General features: G+C 40.2%; 1 protein-coding gene across 1 annotated transcript; it reads left to right on the plus strand.

Annotated features, from left to right (window-relative positions):
- The first annotated feature begins 9,525 nt into the window (after positions 1-9,525).
- LOC149414683 (uncharacterized) lies at positions 9,526-11,698 on the plus strand. Its single transcript, XM_089643371.1, has 3 exons — positions 9,526-9,741; positions 11,096-11,260; positions 11,643-11,698. The coding sequence occupies exons 1-3, from the start codon at positions 9,570-9,572 to the stop codon at positions 11,696-11,698; spliced, it is 393 nt and encodes a 130-aa protein (XP_089499497.1). The 5' UTR covers positions 9,526-9,569.
- The last annotated feature ends 3,084 nt before the right edge of the window (positions 11,699-14,782 follow it).

Below are 14,782 nucleotides of genomic sequence, written 5' to 3' on the forward strand. Positions count from 1 at the left end.
CCAGCTTAACACCATCCGCCTATTTTGATTTATACAAGAAAAAAACATGGCCAAAAAGTGCCTTTTATTTTATTTTGTGGATAAATAAGGCATAAATATTAATTTTTCATTTTATAAATAACTTAATTTGCCACATTATAAAATAAAATCATAACCGAAAATGGGTTCGTAAGTAGGAGATTTTGAACTTTAAAGAAGTTTTCATAGGCCTCATACATTTTTTTTCTGTTCTTATAAAAAAACTTATCTAAAAAATACTCGATTATTTCAAAGATGTATTCTATTCGCAGTATTTAATTAAAGCATCTGAAACATTTCTAGGCGATCAAATTTTCATCAAAACACATGATTTTGCATTACTACGTATGGCATCGCCTTAAATACATTAATTCTTCAGACTTTCAGGCATTTCATCATACATCTTTAGTCCTTTGTACATTAGGCAGTTCTGTGATTTTGATTTCTTCATATGTGGAAATCTAATTCTATTTACATTTCTGGTTTCGTAATTAATAATTATGAACATCTCTATTAAAAACAATTTCATCCTTAAAATATTTTGGCATTTAGTTGCTCATGACTTTATGCACAAAAATTAACACATTAAATAACAGTCTCTTTTTTATTGGGATCCAATTTAACTGCTCTCTCATTTGATTAATGCTTGCGTATTTGCCTTTTCCCAGTATACATCTCATAGATCTATTCTGTATAACATCTAGTTTGTTCAAATTTCCTTCACTGGCTAAATATAACATAGTAGAGCAATAATCTAAATGTGGAACAACTATAGTTTTATAAATGAGCTTTGTAGTTTAACAAAATTGACTTTTTTGATACCTTCTTTAGCACATATTCAAAATTTGCTGTGAAAGTGAGTTTAAATAATAAAGAATAAAGACAAAGTATAAATAATAAAGAATAAAGAATAAATAATATAGAATAAAGAATAAAGAATAAAGAATAAAGAATAAAGAATAAAGAATAAAGAATAAAGAATAAAGAATAAAGAATAAAGAATAAAGAATAAAGAATAAAGAATAAAGAATAAAGAATAAAGAATAAAGAATAAAGAATAAAGAATAAAGAATAAAGAATAAAGAATAAAGAATAAAGAATAAAGAATAAAGAATAAAGAATAAAGAATAAAGAATAAAGAATAAAGAATATAGAATAAAGTATAAATAATAAAGAATAAAGAATAAATAATAAAGAATCAAGAATCAAGAATAAAGAATCAAGAATATAGAATAAAGAATAAATAATAACACAAAAGTGCCTTGTGGGCGTGTTTCGTGATACAAATATTTGCCTAAGCGAGGCTTAAAATTCCAATACAAAACTGTGTTTACGAATTTCTAATAGGATGTAGATCTTCGATGTCTGGCGCGTGTAAGTAAGAAGGTGCCCTGGGCTATTGGACCATTTGTTTTCATTCACATTTCACGATATTTGTTTCCATTCAAATTAGTATGGAAGGCACTTAATAATCCATACATAAGAATCCCAACTGCTGCCAATCGTCTGGAGCCAGTGAGACTGTTGCATCCCTAATGGGGGGATATGTTGAGTATGAGTTGTTAGGCCGAAGGTAGTTGGGAGGGTAAGAAGATGTAGGAGAGGAAGACGGAGAAGTTCCTGACTATTCAGATCTGTGTGAAATTACACATTTATTTATTTTTTCATGTTCTCCATAAAACGGTTATACACCAATATATCACGGAGAAGATTACAAATTAAAAAGTTTACAGAGGCAGTTTTACTATTTTGTGACATGTGTTAAAAGATATTTACTGAATTGTCTGTGGGTGACATTGAAAATGTCGATGGCTAATGCAGAATCGCTGTTTATTGGCGCGTTCTGATAGGCAGAAGTCCTCGCTTTCGGAGCATATAAGAGTGCATGGCATCTCCCTCGAGTATAATTGTTAGCCTCTTTCAACATAGGCGGATTGTGAGTACCAGAGATTAACTTAAAAAAGTGTTTACCTAAAAATATTTTTCTGCGGGCTTTTAATGTATTGAAATCGAGCATTCCTGTTAAGAACAAGGATGGATACAGGAATGGATAGTATGTATATTCCCTCATATACAGGTAACGCATAAACCTTTTTTGTACTTTTTCTATTTCTAAGATATGGTTTTGTTTAGAAGGGGCCCAAATAATGGAGCTGTATTCCAGGATGCTGCGGACAAGTGCTTCATATGTTCTCCGTATTGCAATTCCATAAGTAAATGATCTCGCATTACGAAGAACAAATCCAAGCATATATTTAGTACATCAATTTCAATATATAAGCATACATAGCATATTTGACGGCCGGCATAGTCCAGTGGTAACGCATTGGACTGCCATTCCGAAGGTCGCGGGTTCGAACCCAGCGTGCGCAAATAAATTTTATTTGATTAATTTGTGTTATTTCACAATTAATTAATTAAAATAATATATAGTATATTTGCGGCACGTTCCAGAGTGGAAGATACTACCAGTATCGCCCTGGTGTAAGACCACCATTCAGAATTGAAACGTTGCTCCAAATGGCTTTAGCCGTGTTTAGTGACTAGATCTGAATAGCCAGGTACTTCCCCACCTTCCTCTTTCCCTTCCCCACTTACCTTCAGCCTCACAACACCCCCCAATTGGGGATGCCATAGTCTCACTGGCTCCAGACGGGAGCAGTTGGGACTCTTGTGAGGTATTCACTGTAAAAAAAAAAAAAAAAATACCCTATTGAAGTTTTTTCATCAAGTAGTGGAATTTTACACATAATAATTTTGTCAACTGAAACAGAAAAAAATATTTAGGATTTTTTATGTTTTGTGCCTGCATACTGTGTAGATAAAGTTCAGTGATATTTTGACTTTATAGTTATTTTTCTGCAATTGTTTTAAATAGTCGCCTGCACTATTTTCATGTATAATTTCGTAAATATTTTTTATATATATTATATATATGTATGTAAAAGCCTTAATAGGCGTGAAATAAATAAAGGGATGCCTTTGGATGTAAGTTATTTATATTTAAGATTAACACAAATAGCACCTTACCATTAAAATATTTTATGTAAAACTGTTTCGAAAATTTTACAAAACGTTTTGGTGATCTGGTGAGGAGGCACGGAATGAAAGATGTTGTTGTGAAGGTCAGAGTGTATATTTGATGAGTCAGGTAGCCGTGATGAGAGTGGACGTAGGACAGGTGTAGTATTCTCCGGATGCAGGCGGTGATGGCAGGTCAAGCGCGGGTCTGTGAGTCGACGCCGGGCGCTGGTGACCGGACTCGTGTCTGTCAGGCACTGGCGATCTTGGCAATCAGTACTCCAGTGCTGACGAGAATACCGAAGGTGCGGTGGACCTTGTATGCGGTTGAGCGGGAGCTGGTAGACCAGTGAGGATGCTGCGTGTCCTCGTGGTGGTCATGGTGAGTGGATGAAGCGCTGGTCAGAGACGCTGGAACCAGGGCGCTGTAATCCACGTAGCGTTGGCCAGGAACGGCGATCTGGTCAAAGCGCTATGATGATGTCCCGATGGAGTCCATGATGAGAGCCGGGAAGAATGTCCTTCGCGCAAGTGAGGTGCGCGGATTATCACTCGTTGAGCACCTTGTTAACTGATGGCAGATTGATGACTGACTGACTGCTTGATATCTAATGGATTTTTTTTTTCCGAGGTGCAAAGTCTCTTGTTAGGAGCTTTTTTTCTCGTTGTCTGAAGTGCGCAGGTACCTGGAGGGGGGGTTTTGTGCCCTATGTGCGGGCTGCCTTTAGGCGACTGAGTGATGTGAGATTGTTTTATTTTTTATTTTGGTATGTGTGATTTATTTATTTATTTTTAAAAATATATTGTTTTAAGCCCGCACATTAGGGGGGGAGTAGAATGGAGATGGGGTATGGGTATTTGGAGAGGGTGTCGCTTGGATTGGGTTTACCCAGGCTAGAGATGCTGGGGTTGGGGTTTGATGCTAGGTTGCTGAAGAAAGTTTTGGCCAGATCGACTATGTGTTTCCTAAGAGGGGGGATTTTCGTGCCTGAATTTATTATCGAGTTTCTGACAAACCATGGACTTTTGGTGTATCGTCTGAGCGTTGCATTTTGGAATTGTTCCAGACGTTTGGTGTTCCCCGTGGCCCAGATGGGGGAGGCGTAGGTAATGATAGGTCTGATTTTAGCGCGGTAGATGGTGAGTTTATTGTAAAGAGAGGTTTTTGAGTTTGCATGAAGGAGGGGGTAGAGGGCACTAGAGGTTTTCCTGGCCTTGTTAAGCGTTTCTGAAATGTGGGCGGTCCAGGAAAGTTTTTTTTCAAGGGTCACTCCAAGATATTTGGCGGTGTTGTGCCATGGTATGACTTCGCCGTGAAGAGTTACAGCCCTCCAAGGGGTGCAACGGTTCTTTCTATGGGAGAAGAAAACCGCTACACTTTTGGAGGGGTTCACATCGATGCGCCACTTGTCATACCAGTCTTGGAGTTTGTTGATGTCTTGTTGGAGTCGGTAAGTTATCATCCTGGGAGAACTGTATTGCGCCAGAAGGGCCGTGTCGTCGGCATAAATTGCTTTTTTGGAGTGGGGGGTTGAATTTTCTGGAAGGGGAATATCGTGTGTGTAGATATTGAAGAGGGTGGGGGACAGCAGGGATCCTTGGGGGACGCCTGTTGTCATGAAGCGAGTGGTGGAGAGGGCACTGCCGTACTTCACTTGGAAGGTGCGGCGATGTAGGAAAGATTTTAGGGTCCCGAGTAGCTGGGGATCGATCCCTGTGTCGTGGAGTTTGAAAAGTAGGCCGTTGAGCCATACTTTGTCGAAAGCTTTGGCTATGTCCAGGAATATGGTGCCAGTTGACCGCTGGGAGTTGAAGCCGCCGAGAATGAGTTCGGTGACTCTTAGGAGTTGATGAAGGGTAGAATGTTCAGCTCTGAAGCCGTGTTGCTCGTCGGGAAGTGTAGAGACTTCGTGTAAATGCTTGAGGAGCCTGGTGAGGAGGATTTGTTAGAAGATTTTTCCAATGTTGGAGAGGAGGCTGATTGGTCGGTGGTTTTCGCACTGGAGCCGGTCTTTGCCAGGTTTGGCTAAAACGATGACGTGTGCGTGCTTCCAGCTTTTGGGGAAGTGGCGCAGTCGAAGGGCGGTGTTGAAGAGGTTTACTAGGGCCAGAATTGTTTTGCGGGGGAGGGCTTTTAGTGCGAAATTTGTGATGCCGTCGGGACCTGGAGCTTTTTTGTTCTTCCGACTTTTTATAGTTCGGCGAACTTCTGCGGGTGTGGTGAAATGAATGTTGGTGGAGGGGAGGTTGTTGAAGATTGAGTTTACTTTGCGGTTGACGTTAGTAATGTGTATGGGGTCGGCGTGTTTGAGGCTGGGGCTAAATTGTTTTTCTAGGCTGTCTGCGAACGCCTCAGCTTTGTCCGGGTCATCGAAGACGAGCCCGGATGAGGTTTGGATGGGGTGGTTTGGTGTGGAGGTGGTTTGAAGGGCTTTTGCAAGTTTCCATAAGGAGCCATCTTGTAGGTTGATGCTTTGTAGCTTGTCGTTCCAGGTTGAATTGGAGTGCTGTGTTAGTGCTTTTTTAATTTGGGCTTGAAGGCGGTTGATGACCGTTTTGATTCTGGGGTTTTGATATTTGTGCCATTGGCGACGAAGGGAGTTTTTTGTTTGGATGAGTGATTTTATTGGAGAGGGGAGAGAATCTTGGAGTGGGGGGGGGCTTTTCATGAGGTGAGATTTTGAGGCTTCGGATATTGCTGAGGAGATGGTTTCGGTGAGTTCGTCAACCGCGAGGTCCAGGTCCGCGGTGTTTTGGATGGATGAATTTATTTGGGTTTTTTCGCCGACTCTGTGCGAAAAGTATGTCCAATCAGTTTTGGTTTTCATTGTAGGTGGTGGCGTGGGGGCGAAACGTTGGAGGGTTAACAACACGGGGTTGTGGTCAGAGCTGAGGTCGGTGTTGGATTCAATACAGTAATTCCAGGGTGATTTGTAGAATAGAGCTATGTCGAGTACGTCGGGGGTGTAGCCCAGGTCGGAGAAATGGGTGGGGTCCACGGGGGCGACGGCTATGGTGTCTGGATGGGTATCGAGAAATTTGTGTAAAAAGATGCCGTTGGGGTTGGTGACTCTACTATTCCAGGCGGGGTGCTTTGCGTTAAAGTCTCCCGCTAGGATAGTAGGTACGTCGCCGGCAAGAAGTAGCTCGAGATCCGACTCCCGTAGCCGCTGCTGGGGGGGGTTGTAAATCGAGCTAAGTCTCAGCGGGCCGGAGTGTTTCGTGTATATGGTTATGGTGGTGCATTCGAGCGTTGTTAATGTGGGTGTGGGGTTGTGTAAGTGTGCGAGTTTAGTTCTCACGTAGATGGCGGTGCCGCCTCCGCGAGAGTGTGTGCGGTCATTCCGGTACATCGTGTAGTTTGCGATTTTTGGTGTGTGAGCGGGGGTGAGGTGAGTTTCGTTGATTAATAAAATGTCCAATTTGTGAGTGTTGGTGAACAGACGGAGCTCTGGGAGTTTGTTTCCGATACCGTTTGAATTCCAGAATGCAATGCGTAGCGCGGAGGGCAGGGTAGTCGAGCTAGCCATTTTAGTTGGAGAAAAGACCAAAGATTTGGGGGACTGCTGCTAGAAGGATGGTGACGTAGTCGGACGGTGAGCCCGCCGACATGAACTTTGGGAGGAGATCGAAGAAGAGTTCTCCGATCTTGGAGAAATTTATTTTGGCGATAAAATCGAAAAAACTGAAAGGGGGGGCGGTAGAGAGGGGGGCGGTAGAGAGGGGGCGGTAGAGAGGGGGCGGTAGAGAGGGGGGCGGTAGATATGGGGGCGGTATAGAGGGGGCGATAAGGGGGCGATAAGGGGGGTGGTGGTTGTGAGGGGGGCGGTATGGGGGGCGTTAATGTTAAGGGGGGCGGTAAGGGTTGGGGGGGCGCTCGGGTTTGAGGCCCTGGCGTAGGAGATGGTTGGGTCAGATGGGCGGGAGGAGAAGGTGGTTTGGGAGGGTACCTGCGCACGTGAGTTTGTTCGGAGGGCGGATGGTGCTGGTCTCTTTGGGCAGAGAGAGTAGTTGGCGGTGTGGGGTCCAGAGCAGTTTGCGCATTTGCCGGGGCCGTCTTCCCTCTGCTTCAGGCATTCAGCGGTGAAGTGAGGCCCCGCGCATTTGACGCAGCGGGGGGGGAGGTGGCAGCCCTTCGAGGAGTGTCCGAAGAACTGGCATCGGTGGCATTGGGAGGGGGCAGATTTCTGATCAAGGAATTCCACCTTTATGATAAGGTGGAATATGGAGGTAAGTTGGAAGATCTGCCTCCCTGTTTCTCCGTGGGTGAGCTGGACGAGCACCATTGGTACGTCGCGTCGGTGCGGTCGGGTCCAGCTCGCATTCTTGTCACTGAAATCACCGGGAGTTGTTGGTTTTCCAGCTCCACTCTAATTTCTTCGGTGGTTATTGATGTAGGGATGCCACGGAGAACTGCCTTTGTCGTTTTGTCTTCGGACAACTCGAAAGTGTGGAAGGGGGTCAGCTGCTCATCAAGCATCTTTGTCGCAAGACGGAAACTGAAAGAGTTGGAGGTGGTGAGTGCGATGCCGTGGGGGATGACCTTTGCGTGGGCGATGTTTACCCCCGCCGCCATCAGTTTTGTACGGAGGGCGTTCCAGTTTGTTGCAGATTTGATTAAAATGGCCGTGCGGTGAGAGTGTGCGGTGGGGGTGGTGAAGGGGCCAGCGGTAGCGGGTACGTCGGTGATGATGGTTTCAGTTGGGTCGGAGTCCGGGGTGGTCAGGATGGTGAAGCTGTTATGGGTCGGTATCGGTGAAGAGGGGCGGGGGGAAGAGGCGGGGGCCCTCCTTTTCTTCCGGGCAGGGGCACTCCATTCACCGTTCAGCGGGGGGAAATCTTCCGTGGGCTGGGGGGCGTGGATTTGTGCGGTGGTGGTCGGTTGGAGTATGGTGGTGAGGTTTAGCTGGGTCTTGGGAGCAAGCTTGGTTTGCGGCGGGGCGGGGGCCTTTACGGGCGACACTATGGAAGACAGGAGCTGAGGAGTGTAGTTTGTAGTCGGGAGCCTGGGTGGTGGTGTGGTGGTCGAAAGCGAGGTCGTGGCTGTGGTGGCTGGTGGGAGAGTGGTAATAAAAGCTTGAATGACTGCCAGAGGTGGGTTTTTGGTGCGGAGGTCATTCAGTAGCGACTCGAGGTTTTGTGTCAGGTTCATGACTCCGACTGACTCGGCTGGCCTGAGTTCTGGTTTGCTGGTTTTTTTTTACACTGAAGTTCGACTGTGGCTCGTTAGTTCCTTCACGCTCGACACTGACTCGACTATTCGACTGACTGACTGCTTTCTTCACGCTGTCGCTTTTAAAAGGTGAAGAAGCTTCTGGAACAATTTGGTTGCTATGTAAAATTTTCCAAACAAATAAATAAAAAATAAAAGAACATCCAAGAAGCTTGTTTGGAACAATCGAGACTTCAAGAATTTCGTTCGAATGAAGTAGTTGCGTACCACTAGAACGTTTTTCTAGAAACAGTTGAAATTTTAGTAATACGTTCATCATAAAAAATTATAATAAACCCTAAGGAAATATCGAAACAAATAATTTGTCTTAATATTGTACAGCAATACTTTGAAAAAAGCGTATTTAAATAAAATAAATTAATTAATGCCATCCAACGAACAAACTTAAAATAATTTAGCATCGGCTCGTTCATAGATGGCGGTAATTTAATTGTTTTTAGGAAAAAAAACCCTTTGCAAGTTATGCTGTAAAATATTAAGATGAACTATTTTTTCGGGCCCGTAAATGCGCAATATGAATATTAATAGTTTTGTCCATATAAAAGAAAAAACGGTAAAAATATAACATACTGACATGAATTATAAAATAGAAATTTAAAAAAAAGAAGAAAAATAATGTCTGTTGTATCTATAGAAAAAAAAATAAGTAATGGCAAAATACCAACGCTGTAATTAATATCGAATTTAAATAGTAATACTTGAAATGGTAAATAAATCAAAGTATAATATACATATCAAGTATGTCCGTACATGCATACAGTCATTAGTATGCGTATAAAAAAAAACAAATAAACTAAGGAGTACTATGTGATTTAAACGTTGGAAGGTATAGAGACGAGACTTTTTTTAAAAAAGCTAATAAATAACACAAGTTAATAACTAGCAAATAGGTCTGAAATTAGTTTTTCCTTTTGAAACTCACAAAATTGATAACACCAAATATCTCAATAAGTTCACAGTGTTTTTTTTTGTTTTTGGTTTTAGGCATTTCACCCTGAAAAGAGTGCTTAGGCCCAGGCTACACGAGCGGTTCTCCCGCCGCGGGAGAACCGCTGTAAACCGCTCCAGACACAATTTACTATGAACGTTGTATGGCCCAGGCTACACGAGCGGTTCTCCCGCCGCGGCCGCTCGCGGTTCACGGGCGGGAGAAATTCGACCGCCGCCGCATGCAACGGTTCTCCCGCAGCGGATAACCGCCACGTTCATAGTACACGAGCGGTTTCCCCGCTTTTGATCATTCCCTGCGAGAGAGCGTTGTTGGTCGGTCGTGCGCGTGAAGGATTCATGTTACAACATGTTTGATACGGAGCGATTCATAATAGAAATACAAGATCGGCCTGCTTTATATGATGTAAAGTTAAATGATTACGCCAATCGAGAATTAAAAGCAAAGTTATGGATGGAGATAGGACAACAAATGATGGATCATTGGGATGATTTAGGACCAGAAGATAAAAACAGATCTAGTGAGTATACTTTTTATTCTTATACAGGGTGACCTCAAAAATGTTAGAGAAACTTTATAGGGTGGTTTTGTATCGATAATGAACATTCTAGATCAGTTCCTATTAATTGAAATATGCTTGAAATTGTTTGGTTTTGCGATGCAGTTAACGTGAGTATGAATAAATGTACGCGAATTTGACGATTATAATGAACGCTTCTCCATCTTGAAAAGTTTCACCAATATTTTTGGGATCACAGGGTAACCATATGGCATTTACGAATATACAGTTTTTTAAAAATCATAAACGCTAAATAATAATGTTATAATAATTGAAATTTAATGTTAGTAACCAGCGTCTTAATGAATCATCCTGTTTTGCCAAGGAACGGCACCAGGACCATTGAAGTATCGAATAAACGAATCTCTTACTGTAATGCCAGTAGATCGGCCTGCAACTGCCTGAACTACATCGTATTCTTCGAAATCACATTCAATCGTGTCTTCAAATCGATACCCATCTCTGCGTCTTACAAAGTTGTGTAGCACACAAGCTGCTTTTATAATGGGTATGGCACTCGGTCGATTGATCATGATGCTTGAATAAAAAATTCTCCACTTTGCGCTGAGAATACCAAACGCACATTCGACAAAACGGCGAGCTCTTGATAATCGATAGTTATAAATTTTCTTGGGCAATGTTATGTTTCGTAAAGAAAATGGTCTCATAACATTTTTGTTTAGACCAAACGCAGCGTCACCTACAAATACAAAAGGCACAGGTGGTTGTCCTATATTGTCAGGAAGATAAGCGGGCTCTGGTAGATCTAACTGAGAATTTATTAACTTTTGCCCAAAATTTGAACTTTTGAAGATTGATGAGTCAGCTTCTCCACCTGGAGCACCAATATCAATGGATGTAAAACAGTAGTCTGCGTCCACCACTCCAAATAAAATAAGAGAATGGTATTTTTTGTAATTAAAATATTTAGATCCACCTTTCGGAGGGCAAATAATTCTAATATGTTTGCCGTCCATGGCGCCAACGCAATTAGGGAAGTTCGCTTCTTTGTAAAATTTCTCAGCAATATTGATCCATTTTTCTTTATTTGGTTTTGGCATTTCTAAAGGTGCCAGTTCTTCCCAAATAGCTTGACATGTTTCTTTTACAATAAATGGTATGGTTTTTCGTGAAATTTGAAAATCGTATTCCAAATCTGTGAATGTTCCTCCTGAAGCCAAATATCTGAAAAAATAAATCATTGTCATCATCAGCCAATATTGTCTACTGCTGAACATAGGCCTGTCTCAGAGCTCGCCACAACTTAAAAAATAATAGATGCATTATAAATATAATATATTTCTTTTTTTTACAGTAAAAGATCTCATGAAGAAGTGGAAGAACATCAAAGACAGTTATATGAAAGAAGTAAAGTCAGAAACCAACACAGTGTCGGGACAATCAGCACAAAAAAAAAGATATATTTATTTTGACCTCTTGTCCTTTTTACGCCCTACTGCAGCCAGTACTTCAGACGAACGTGAGTCTAATATTTCTCCTGTGGTTTTAACACAAAATCAGGAGATAGAAGCAGATGTTCTGATGAGACCACCTCAAGAAAGACAAGTTTCTATGAAGAAAAACCAAAAAGAAAAAAATGCAATTCCTCAAATAACCAAAATTTTGAACGAAAGTTTGCAATTGCAAAAAGATAACAAGGATAAAGATGAAAAGGGAAATCGTGCATTTCTTATGTCGTTTGTACCCATTATGAATTCGATGACACCAGATTTGGCTATGGAAACCAGATATCAAATCACCAGTTTATTCAGAAATATACAAAGAAAGCAAACAACCTACGCAAATAATGAAAATACAAATCCCGATATTCCCAGCAACTTGTCTGAATTTATTTACCGCAGAAACCAGGATGGGAGCTCAGGCTCAAGAACATATTCTGAAGCATTTTCTCCAATAAGCAGAGTAGCATCGCCACAAAATGAGACTGCTTCTGACACATCACAAGAAAATGATGATTATTATAATATTATATCTTACCTACCTCTTCAATAAATTACTCTGGTCTACTTTTTATTAATAATTTTTTTTAAATAAAATAATAAATAATATTATGTGATTTTATTTACCTGAGTATGATAGCCAAGCGTTCTGCAGGTTTGATGGATCGTCGCATGTTTGTATCTTGTTTGTTAATACTATGGCTCACAATTGATAGAAGTTCATCAAACGAGTTCACAGACATTCTGTAGTATGTGAAGAACTTTTGAGGATTATCTCGGTGTACACTAAACATTAAATGAAATATTCCGGAATTTAAACGATTACTTAATATTGGTGCCACCCAAACACTTCGTCGTTTTTTTTTTTTTTAATAACTCTATTAAAATAAGCGCTGCAAGAGCAGTGATCATTGGCGGATCCATTTTGAAGAATGAACCAAATAATGTCCGCGGTCGCTTTCTCGAGCGGTTTCCCGCGGCGGGAGAACCGCTCGTGTAGCCTGGGCCCGTCTGTAGCGGTTTACAAGCGGTTCTCCCGCGGCGGGAGAACCGCTCGTGTAGCCTGGCCTTAGTGTTTATTTGCAAGGTGATGAATTCTTGGAATTGGTGAATACATAGAGTAGTTAGTATTGAGGTTATTGTTACATTTAAAAGTGTCTTTGCTTCGAGTTTGTCTGGCAGGTACATTTATATAAATTAATTACAATAATTCAGGGCTGTCAATTAGAAATTTGATAATTTTGAATAAAAATAATAAACCCGTTAAAACTCTTCTATGTGCTAGTTTAATAAATCTGGTTTCAGCTAGTAAGTTATTATAATTTATAAATTCCATGGAAATGTTCATTTTAAAATATTTTTATGTATCGAAGGAATTTGTTTTGTACCTTTGCTAAGGCTTGAGAATGGACTATGTAGTACGGTGACCATACTGTTGAATTATATTCTAATTTACTTCGTACTAATGAGCAATATAGATGTTTTAAAGTTAACACATTTTTAAACTGTGCCTCCATTCTCAAAATATAATCGAGCATTCTCATCGCATCGCTTGCAGTTTTGTGATGTCTGTACGAATGTGGATGAGTGCAAGCGAGATGGAATGCTTGCAAGATCTTATAAAAAGCGATGCACGTTAGTTGTGTGCCTCTTTTGTTTGAAGCAGCTCCCCAATAAATATCAGTACAAGATCAAGTATCATTATTGAGTACTACCTTCACCCGCTACAATAATACTCAGCCTCTACACCACATTGGCACCAACTACATTTGGCATACATTACAAGTTTCATCGATGTTAAGTTAAACTGCAGACTCTCGTGGAATAAGACACCGAGATTTTGAATCTGTGAAATTCTAAGAAGATTTGCGCCATTAATTAAATAAGAAACATGAAGAGGATTTTTACCTTTGCTAAAACTAATAATCTGGCATTTACTAATATTCAGTTTCAAATAATTTTCTGAACACCAAGCAAATAGTTTATTCTGGTTCAACTTTAATTTTTAATTACTATGTAGATCTTCAGATCATTGGCAAACAACAGAACTTTGACTTTGCTAAAATTATTTACTACAAATATATCATTGATGAACAAACAAAATAATATTGGGCCGAAATGAGATCCTTGCGGTACTTCGCTTGATGCCGCAAATTTGTAAGAAGTGAATGAATCCACCTTTACCGGTAAGTACCTTCCCAACAGACCCAACTTTTAAACCTTTCTTACATGCTCCCTCTCACTCCTAACAATTTTAATTTTCGTATTAAGATTCTGTGGTGTGCTTTATCAGATGCTTTACATATAAGTCAGTATATATGGATTCAGTTTGATATGATGCGTTAAAGGCATTAACGATATCATTGATTTGTATCAATTATTAAAGATCATCGATATCATTAAATAGGAAAGCGTTGATCTTCCTTTAATAAATTCATGTTGAAAGGGTGAGATTACTCGTTTAAAGTGAGATTTCAACTTGTCTAGTTCTAGGCTTTCGAAAAGTTTGGGTAAAGAAGACATGATGAGGAATCGACTGAAAAAACGCATAAGGCGAAAATTTAACTAAAAGGAAAGAACGAGAGGAAGACTGCAAGGAAAGTGGTATTTGAGGATTTATCCAATAGGAAAGCAATGGGACGCAGAATCAACTGAAAAGAAAGTAGTTTGATGAGGATTAAGCCAACAGGAAAGCAATCGGACGAAGAATCTACTGAAAAGAAAGTGTCGCGATAAGGATTTAGCTAGCAGGAATGTAATGGGACGATGAATCAACCGAAAGGAAAGTAGTATGATAAGGATTTAACCAACAGGAAAGCAATGCTACGAGTGATATCAAATGAAAGAAAAGTGTATGATGTTAATTTGACCCAAATGAAAGTAATGGGGAGAGGAACTAACTGAAATTAATGTGGTAAGAGGATCTAGCCGAAAGGAAAGTGATGGGACCAACTAAAAGGAATGTGGTAAGAGGATCTAGCCTAAAGGAAAGTGATGGGATCAACTGAAAGGAATCTGGAATCTGTGAAAAAGAAAGATGACGAAGAAAAATATTTTTGAACGTAAAGCGAATATTTTTATTTATTAATATTAATCCATCGAAACTTTTCATACATAATTTTATTTTCAAATGTTTTATTTAGTTTTATTTTCCAATAATATATGTGTTACTTAAATTTTGTTTACTTTGCTACAATTTTCAACACAACCGTGTCATTAACTATGTTTTAAGATTGCTAGTTATGTCAAAACCGGTAGCAAAGTAAACAATATTTAAGTAACACATATACCATTGGAACATAGAACTCAATAAAACTCAATATACAATTGGAACATAGAACTCAATAAAACTCAATATACCATTGGAACATAGAACTCAATAAAACTCAATATACCATTGGAACATAGAACTCAATAAAACTCAATATACCATTGGAACATAGAACTCAATAAAACTCAATATACCATTGGAACATAGAACTCAATAAAACTCAATATACCATTGGAACATAGAACTCAATAAAACTCAATATACCATTGGA

The sequence above is a fragment of the Hesperophylax consimilis genome, chromosome 19, assembly GCF_061612785.1.
Source record: "Hesperophylax consimilis isolate HC1 chromosome 19, BYU_Hcon_1.0, whole genome shotgun sequence".
In the NCBI taxonomy this organism is placed as follows: Eukaryota; Metazoa; Arthropoda; class Insecta; order Trichoptera; family Limnephilidae; genus Hesperophylax; species Hesperophylax consimilis.

Excerpts from the sequence above, each read along its gene's own strand:
- LOC149414683 (XM_089643371.1), top strand. The coding sequence starts at position 9,570 with ATGTTTGATACGGAGCGATTCATAATAGAAATACAAGATCGGCCTGCT. Across the intron at positions 9,742-11,095 it reads AGAAGATAAAAACAGATCTA|TAAAAGATCTCATGAAGAAG; the intron begins GTGAGTATACTT and ends TTTTTTTTACAG. Across the intron at positions 11,261-11,642 it reads AGCCAGTACTTCAGACGAAC|AAACCAGGATGGGAGCTCAG; the intron begins GTGAGTCTAATA and ends TATTTACCGCAG.